The sequence below is a fragment of the Tupaia chinensis genome, unplaced genomic scaffold (genome assembly GCF_000334495.1).
Source record: "Tupaia chinensis unplaced genomic scaffold, TupChi_1.0 Scaffold000661_1, whole genome shotgun sequence".
In the NCBI taxonomy this organism is placed as follows: Eukaryota; Metazoa; Chordata; class Mammalia; order Scandentia; family Tupaiidae; genus Tupaia; species Tupaia belangeri.
The window spans coordinates 713138-723090 of record NW_006160183.1 but is presented as its reverse complement, the minus strand read 5'-3'; the positions used below and the strand labels follow the sequence as shown (position 1 = coordinate 723090).

General features: G+C 36.2%; 1 protein-coding gene across 4 annotated transcripts in view; it reads right to left on the bottom strand.

Annotated features, from left to right (window-relative positions):
* PIGF (phosphatidylinositol glycan anchor biosynthesis class F) overlaps positions 1 to 9953 on the bottom strand; it is a 36385-nt gene that overhangs the window by 19815 nt on the left and 6617 nt on the right. For all 4 annotated transcript variants that reach the window (XM_006159889.3, XM_006159886.3, XM_006159887.3 and 1 more), the window contains exon 4: positions 9377 to 9493. In XM_006159889.3, coding sequence (XP_006159951.1) covers positions 9377 to 9493 — 117 coding nt within the window. The remainder of the gene's footprint in view (positions 1 to 9376; positions 9494 to 9953) is intronic.

The following is a 9953-nucleotide window of genomic DNA, read 5'->3' as shown; positions in this document are numbered from 1 at the left end:
CTTATTCTCTTACTCTCTTTCACTTTGAAGGGCCTCACCTGCTCCTACCTGGAACGGTTGTTCTCTAGGCCTGCTGCACAGCTGCTGTCTTGTGAGATCCCTACACCATCATATAGTGAACTCCCTTTGACTTTCTTGATTCTTTGGGATCTCCTATTTCCTGGATTCTAAGATTTTCTACTGTCCTCTTTCTTTTTTTTAAGCACTTCCTTCAATAGATTCCTGAGAAAAAGTACATGGAAAATAGACTTTTAGAGACGCTTTATGTCTGAAATGATTTTATTATAATTATTGTAAAACATTCTGCCTCAGTTTTTTTTTAAGCTTTTTCCAATACAGTGCAGACGCTCACTAGAGAGAGAGAGACAGAGAGACAGTGAAAGGGAAAGTGAGAAATCACCCTCAAGGAGATGGCAAATTGACAATCCTCATTCTTCCATTCTCCTCTCAAAATTTTAGGCACATGCATACACGTGCCACATCCAGCATAATTTTCAATACACTGAGTCCAGGACTCAAACTGTGGTTAGGTGCCTCAGAGTTTTCAAGGTATCCTCCACTGTTTTCTGATTACCACCTGAGAAGTTCAGTACCATCTGGTTGCCCATCCTTTAAAGGGAACAGATTTTTCCCACTTTCTGGAAACTTTTAGAATCATCTCTTTATTCCTAGTTATCCAAAACTTTACAAAATCATATTCTGAAGTGTCTTTTTCATCCATTATACCAAAAGCATATAGGCTTTCTTAATCTTGAATTTCAGGTCCTTTCATTGTCACAATTCTCCTTTATTTAAGACTCTCTTTTTTTTTTTACAATTTTAAGAATTTCGCTTTCCTTAATCTTTTGCTATGAATGCTATTATTTTTAACTAATTTCTTTTCTTACATTTTAACTTATTTTCCACATCTTTGTCTCTTTGCTTAAGGGATCTTTTTTTATTCTGTCTCTATTTCTATTGAATTTTTTCTATGCTGTTTTTATTTTCTAAGAGACTTCTTATTCTCTGAATATTATTTCTGAATGCCTCTTATTTATGTTTTATGAATGTAAAAAAAAGTAAGTTTTTAAAATTTGTATTCTGGTCTTTATATTGCCTTTGTTTCCTCTGAGGGTTTTTTTTTTTTTTTTGGGGGGGGGGGGATTACATTCCAGTTATTCCTCAAATGAACTGGTGACTCTTCATTTTCCCTTCTTCCTAAAACACCATCTATGAAATGTCCAAAACAGCCAAATCTACAGGGACAGAAAATATATTAGTGGTTGTCTGGACTTGGGAGCAGGGAAGGGTAAGAATTGGGGCTAATAGGCAGTTTCTTTTTGGTGCAAGAAAATGTTCTAAAGTTAGATTGTGATGATGGTTATACAACTGTGTAAAAACTGTTAGATTATACATTTTAAATGGATGAATTTTATGTTATAGTTCAACAAAAATGTTTTAAATCTCTTTTTTTTTTCCCTTTTTTGGAGAGGTTTTTACTATAGGGCGTGTGTGCTCATCAGACAGACAGAGAGAGACTGAGAGACAGAAAGCGAGAAATCATCCCCCTGGGGGGATGGCCATGCCGCAATCCCTTCTCCTCCATTCTCCTCTCGGGATCTTGGGCACGCACGAACACAGCATGAGTTTAAGTCACTGGGTCCGGGACTCGAACCGTGGTCAACTTCATGGGAGTCCAGCAACATAGATATTACACCAACTGCTGGTCCCAACATAATCAAATTTTTAACTGTTCAAATCAACTGAGCTGAAGTTTTGTGTTACTTATAAAGATATACTAAGGATACTATGCCAGAGGAGAGAGATTATACACACATACAAAGACAAGGATGTTTATGTTAGTGGAACAAAAGCAAGTAATAAAGCTTTTGATCAGTCTAACTATATTTTACTTACAAAAAAGATAAAATACGCACAGACAAAAATAAGACATAAAATCTATTGATCACATTGCCTCTTTGATAGGATTTACTATGATCTTTAACTTTCTATATTTTTCTGTTATTTGAATTTTTACTGCATATATACATGTTCTTTTGTAACAAAGAAACAAGATAAAAAAGGAGAACATTAGCTAATTTATAGCATTACTGATATTGGTTTATTTTCATTTTACAAGTTTCTATAATAAAGTCATCTGAATTCTATAGTTAGTTGCTAATTTTTTCATAGGAGTAAATAGGCTGAAAGCAGAATAAACTACTCATTTTTCTACTGTGAACAAACTTTAAAAGTAATTAATGTTACAGATCAATCTGACAATGGTTTCAAGTACCAAACTGTATGACTCTACTAAAATCATTATATCAGACCTTAACTGAAATATAGATCACTATGAGTGCCTACTATGTGCCAGACACTGTAACAGGTACCTGAAGGTCGTTCACAGTAAACACTGGTTGGCTTAGACAAAGGCACAGTAAACACTTGTGACTGCCATCAAAACAGTGTTTGTTTAAATGCATTTGATCTTTTAACTGTTATCTCTTCATCAAAAAAGATACTATACAACAAATCCTAGTGGCTAAACATGTTTTACGGAACTCTGATACAATTTTTCCTTTCCCCATAGAATAAATATTAAAATCAATGCGTCTTTGCCTTTAAATTTCTGTGTCCATATTCAGGCTAAATTATCTATTATTTATATGAATAAATCTTTGTATAAAAATCCAATTTTTTTCCATATAAAATCCATTCAGGTACTGGCTGCAGTAGTACACGCTGGCTGACATTGCTACGTGACAAGCCGAGGCCACATGGGAGGCCCAGTAAGAGCTCTGGTCCATCCTAAAAGCCAGTCATAGTGGTGTGGCATGCCTGTAGTCCTAGATACTTGAGAGGCTGAGGCAGGAGTATTGCCAGCTCAAGGCTGACATGGGCAACACAATGAGACCTGTGTAAAGAAGCCGGGCATGTGGTCAGCAGGTAGTATAGTGGTTAAGGTGCTGGACTCCCACATGGCCTACCACAGTTTGAGTTCAGGCAGCTTGAAACTCACACCAGGCGTGTGTGCGTACATGCCTAAAATCCTAAGAGGAGAATGGAGGCGGGGTTGTGGTGTGGCAACCCCCCCTCGCGGTGATTTCTCACTTTCTGTCTCTCTGGTGAGCTCATGCACCCTATATCAAAAATCTCCCTCTAGTGAAAATCTCTCCAAAAAAAAAAAAAAAAAAAAAGGAAGCTGAGTATAATGGTGTATACTTATAATCTAAACTCAGAAGTTTGAGGCAAGAGGGTCAAGAAATAGCAAAACCCTGGGGCCAGCAGGTGGCATGGTTGTTAAGGCGCTGGATTCCCACATGGCTGACTGCGGTTTGAGTCCTGAACCTAGCAGCTTGCTTCCTCACTTTCTCTCTGATGAGCATGTGTGCCCTGTAGCAAAAAAAAAAAAAAAAGATAAATAAAATATATAATTACTTTTTTTAAAAAAAGGGATATAGCAAGACCCTATCTTTTATTTTTGAAAAGAAAAAAACTTTTCTATATAAAGATGACAAAAAGAGGCCTGTTGTCTTTGTCTATGCAAATAGGTCTTACTGAGTGTTTTCATCTTGGCAAGAATCACAGATTTGTGTTTTGTTCTATTTAGGAACATATTTAGTTTACCAAAAGTTCTGAATTAAATATTTAAATAACAGTATAAAAGAACTGATAAATCAAAAAGCAAGTGTCAATAAAAAATATAGGTCAATTATAGTCAGATCATTACTTTCCTTTATAAAAAGTCTATGAATGAAAAAAGAAAATACCCCCACAATTGTAAACCAAGGCAACAAACAGAATTAAACTAGTACAAATTGAGAATGTTCAATAATAAGTATACCAATAAGTTGGCAGAATATTTTAAGAAACAGAATGACTTGTTGGGAACCAGCAGTTAGCGTAATGGCTATGTCGCTGGACTCCCACGTAGTCGACCGTGGTTCGCATCCCGGATCCGGTGGCTTAAAACTCACGCGGGGCACGTGTGCGTGCATGCCCAAGATCCCGAGAGGAGAATGGAGGAGAAGGGATTGTGGCATGACCATCCCCTCTGGGGGGTGATTTCTCGCTTTCTGTCTCTATGTCTCTCTCTGTCTGGCGAGTGCACGCGCCCTATAGCGAAACCTCTCCAAAAAAAAAAAAAGAAACAGAATGACTTGTTGACCTCCAATTTTCTTTATAATAGCATTCTTTTGTTACGTTTTATTTTCCTGGCATTGAAACTTTGCACTTTAAGGAAAAAATCTTGTTAAAAAGTATTATATGTATTAAACCTCAATAGTGTCAGAAATGATGTGTGCTAAGGATGTAATTCTTACACAACTCTCATGCTCAAAGTTTTTGTGTTTTTAATTTTGCACATAAATCATCCTCTCAATATTAGCTTTCTATAAACATGCAAATACATTAGAAATTAGCATATAAAGTTATACCACTCAAAAACAGAATAAAACATTTATTCAATACTGAGTGAGATGTCAGTCAATTCAAAATCGGCCTGTTTATACTATCTTAGTGACACTTCAGTAATACTAAAAGGTCATCTTTTATTTTTAAAGAATTATTTAATTTTATTTATTATTATTATTATTATTATTTTAAAATTTGCTATAGGGCACATATACTCACGAGAGGGAGTCAAAGAAAAGGAAGGAAAGTGAGAAAGCAAGCCACCACGTCTGGGACTTGAAAACAGTTGGCCCTGTGAGAGTCCAGTACCTAAACCACCATGCCAACTGCTGGCCCCAGAAAGGGTCATCTTTACATTTAAAAAAACATACAAAACTATCCTGTGCTTTAAATACTGAAATATGGCCTGAATTTAAAGCTCTAAAATTTTCAGTCAATGTTTTAAGGCATTTTATGTACTTTTTATGAATTAGAACTACATCATAAGAACTTCAAATTAGAACTTTAATTTGTGTTCTAAATCATTATGATGTAGGAAAAAGTATGTATTGCTCACATATTCTGTACAACCAAACTTCTTAAATAATAGAATTCTTTGAAATTAAAGTTATGGTGCAATATGAATAATGTTAACTCATATTGTGACAATTTTGATAAAACACACACTTGTTTCATGTATTTCATAGTATCACTACAGAACCATCAGATCTTCAATTTTTTATTTTAAGAGAAAGTTTTGCCACAGGGCTTGTGTGCTCACCAGAGAGACAGAAAGAGACAGAGAGACAGAAAGCAAAAACTTATACCCTAGGGGGGATGGCCACACTGCAATCCCTTCTCCTTCATTCTCCTCTCAGGTTTTTGGGTACGCATGCACACACAAACGGTGTGGATTTTAAACCATCAGGTCTGGGAATTGAACCGTGGTTGACTACGTGAGAGTCCACCGATGTAACCATTATACCATCTGATGGCCCCAGATCTTTAACTTTTAAAATATTTTTGCATAAAAAAAAAACATTTAAGAAAACCAACTCTAATGTTGAACAAGGTAATCTATCACATTTATTCCTCTCTCAATATTTGATACATATTTTTTAATTGTCAGAGGACGTGTGTGCTCACTGGAGAGAAGAGAGACAGAGAAAGGGAAAGCACCTCTCAATGGGGAGTGGTCACTTCAATCCTTTCTACTCCATTTCTGTATCCTGTTGGAATTTGGGGCAGGTACAAACACAAACACACACACACACACTCATTCAGCATGTTTTTCAAATTATCAGGCTAGGATTCAGATTGTGGTAGGCCATGTGGGATCTGACTCCCTTAACTACTAGGCTACAGAGACAGCCTTTAAAACACTTTTACTAATATTTTTTTCTTTTAATTTTGCCAGAGGTTGCATGCACTCACTAGAGAGAGACAAGAGAGCGAGAAAGCAATAGCAGGGAAGTGAGAAAGCACCCCTCCATGGGAAATGATCACACCACAATCCCTTCTCTTCCATTTCTTCCTCCTTTCAGGATTCTGGGCATGTATGCACATGAACTCAAGTGTGTTTCTCAAGCTGCTGGGTCCAGGACTTGAATTGCACAGTTGGCATAAGGGATCCAGCTGCCTTAACCACCACGTCATGAGCTGGCCCTATACTAAATACTTGAAGTGCAATAAAAGTGCTAGGAAGAAACTGAATCACCACTAACACATGGTAGAGACAGGAAGATTTAAGTTCCCCTCTCACAACAAAGTTCACACTAGCCTCATACTAAATAAACTATTACTTCTTCTCCATGGTCGTCTATGTGGTCTGATACTTAAATTAGGAAGAATTACTTAGACAAACTGTAGTCAGGAATGGATGTATGCAATTTGAAAATGTTCCCTGACTGTGTTAATCCATTTGGCATGTGTATTGTGAGATCCTACTATAGCAGCTTATCCATAATAGCCAGGAGGAAAGAACCTAGAGAAACAAAATGTAATGTATATCTATACACTAGAATGCTATTCAGCCATAAAAAAAAAAAAAATGAAGTACTGCTACGTGCTATAATATGGATAAACCTTGAAAACATGATAAATGAAACAAATCACAAAAGATCACATATTATATGATTCCATTTACAATAAATGTCCACAATAGGCAAAGCTATATACAGAGTAAGTAGATTAGTAGTTGTTTAGGTCTTGGGCATAGGATAGGGAGACAAGGAGGTGATAGTTAAAGGATACTGGATTTCTTTTTGAGATGATGAAAATGTTCTAAAATGGACTCAAGTAATAGTTGCATATATGAGAGGGCTTCAAAACCTTGAGGGGAAATCCATATTTAAAAACTATGCACGGATTTCAAGTTTTTTTACACCAAAATAAAGTCATATTTTAATTCCATTTTTTTTCCACAAGCTTTTTGAAGTTTTCTGGTGTTTGTGAATGCTAAAACTAATAAATTGTATATTTTAAATAGGTGACCTGTATGATTTTTCATTGTATCACAATTACTGTTTGAAAAAAAACAATTCCTCAGATACCTCTGTAGCCATGAGCTACATCCATCCATATTTGCATTAAAGGTTTAAATTTCACTATCCTTCACTGATCCCAATAATGCACGAGAAGCAATCCTTCACACATCTACTTCTACAAGCAAACTTCAGATCTTTTCCAAGAAAAAATGCTATTTTATTGTAATTTTATATATTTCTTAACCATTTAACAAGTGTAAAACTGTGCTACTATTTTTATTAAGTTTCTATCTTCCTTTTATATGTCACTGATGAAGTTTTTGAGTGTTATGTCACTATCCCTATTTTTCTCATAAGCTCTGCAGTTTTTATTGCTTATTTTACACAGGACAGTGATTTTTAGGAACACATATGCCATGTAGAAGTAGTAGTAGTAGTTCTAACTGTAAAATAAGATAACAAAACTTCCTCTAAATACATCATTAGTTATTAGACACAAAATTCAAAACTATATCATTAATCTAAACCAATAAAAATTCAACTAGTTTTCACTGTTTAAAAATTTCAAACTGGGGCCAGCAGGTGGTGTGGTGGTTAAAGATGCTGGACTCCCACGTGGCCAACCACAAGTCCTGGACTTGGCAGGTTGCTTTCTCGCTTTCCCTCTCTGTCTTTCTCTGATCGAACTGGAAAATAATAATAATAAATAAAGTTAAATAAAATAATTCTTTGAAAAAATTTCAAACTAAAATGCTTGAAAGGTATTAATTCCATTTAGGATACTATTGTAACCATGTAAAAAAAACTTTTTAGGTGATACATTTCTGTGTTCTAGAGACTTCACAAATAGAAACTATTTAGAAAATGGTTCTAAAGGGGAAAAAACAGTACTAATTTTGAAAGGAAAAAGTAATTTATAGAGCCAAATTACCCATCTGCTCATTTGGGCTGTTCCTTTCCAAATCACACAAAATACTACCTTCATTTCAGTTTCTATGTTATCGTCATTTCCCTAGCATGACATATCCTTCTCTTTCTTTCTGGTCTCACCAAATCTTACACTCCTGATCCAAGTCAATCCCCTTTCCAGTTCCATTCTTCACTGGTCCCCCGACTCTTATGAGTTCCTACAGCATTTATTGTTTGATTTACACAATTTTTTTTTTGAGAGGTTTTTGCTATAGGACGTGTGCACTTGTCAGAAAGACAGAGAGAGACAGAGAGACAGAAAGCGAAAAAGCCCCCCCCGGGGAAATAGCCATGCCGCAATCCCTTCTCCTCCATTCTCCTCTCGGGATCTTGGACACGCACGCACATGTGCCCGGCGTGAGTTTAAGCCACCGGGTCTGGGACTCGAACTACAGTCGACTACATGGCAACATAGCCATTCCACCAACTGCTGGTCCCTGATTTACACAATTTTTGTTTGGTATTATTTGTTCATTTCATTCTTGTTCCTTGAACATACAAGTTCCTCAGGAAAAGAATCTTCCTAATACTTTGAAATATACATATTCATATGGCTTATCATAAACCGGAACACAGAGTAAATGTTCACAAAGCTTTTGTTGCTAGGTGATGAACAGTACAAAATTATGGGCACCAAATAATCACTGATTTTCTTAGTTAGAACTCAAACATTTCTGGTACATATGTCAATTCTTCATAAAGCAAAAATTTTAACTTAGTAGTGCTGAAAATACATATGGCCACTAAGAAAATGAAATCCTGTAAAACTTGCACTGATATCTAATTTAAAAAGGCTAAACAAGAAATTATCATTATTAAAGAAAACATTTTTAGATTGTGTGTCCCATTTCTACATTATAAAACGTATTTAAGCAATTTTATTTGTAGCAATTCTTTTCTTTTTCTTTTCTTTCTTTCTTTCTTTTTTTTTTGGAGAGGTTTTTGCCACAGGGCATGTGTGCTCACCAGACAGACAGACAGAGAAAGAGGCAGAAAGTGAGAAATCACCCCCCAGGGGGGGATGGCCACACCACAATCCCTTCTCCTCCATTCTCCTCTCGGGATCTTGCGCATGCACGCACACGCGCCCAGTGTGAGTTTTAAGCCACCGGGTCCAGGACGTGAACCACGGTAAACTACATGAGAGTCCAGTGACATAGCCATTATGCTAACTGCTGGTCTCTGTAGCAATTATTTTCATAGTGCCAAATTAACCCAGAACAGTAGTTTTCAATGCTTTCATTTGGTAACAGAAACTTTTTTCCCAAGCAAAAGGCTAAGTAGAATTCTATACTACATAAGAAAAAAGCAGATCTAATCTTGCTTAAGAAGAGACAGGGGCCTATAGTTTTTCTGCATAGATCCCCCTCAAGGCGCCCATTCCCTGTCCCTGGCAACAAATAGCAATGGTCCCTTGTGGCATTTCTAAGAACTATACAGTGTTAAGAAACACTAATCTGAATAATCAATGAATTTTCAAGAATAGAAAAGGACATTAAATTTTTTTAAAGTTTCAAATATCACTAAAACATAAAATTAAAGCTTACCCATTTCTACTGAAGACTCTTAGCCATGCTTTGAGGTTTGGTCCTAACAAACATAAACAAGGTACAGTAGTGAAAGTAGACAAAATAACCGCAAATAAAAATGTCTCCAACACCAACCTAGAAAAAAAGTTAATTTTTAAAAAGTATTAAACGTGCACATACACAAACACATAATCTATTATGTAGATTTAATGTAAAAATACTTTCTTATACTTTACTTTGAAATGTAACAAGTCTCATCAAGATGAGGGCTATAAATTTATTACTGAATACAATCTTTTTGTTTTTGGAGAGGTTTTTGCTATATGGTGCGTGTGCTAACTAGAGAGACAGAGAGACAGAAAGCAAGAATCATCCCCGGGGTGTGTGTTGGGGGGTTGTCACGCTGCAATCCCTTCTCCTCCATTCTCCTCTTGGGATCTTGGGCACACACACATGCCCATTATGAGTTTAAGCCACCAGATCCAGACTTGAACCAGAGTCAACTACATGGCAGTCCAACAACATAGCCATTACGCCAACTGTTGGTTTCTGAATGCAATCTTTTTTTTTTTTTTTTTGGGGGGTTTTGCTTAAA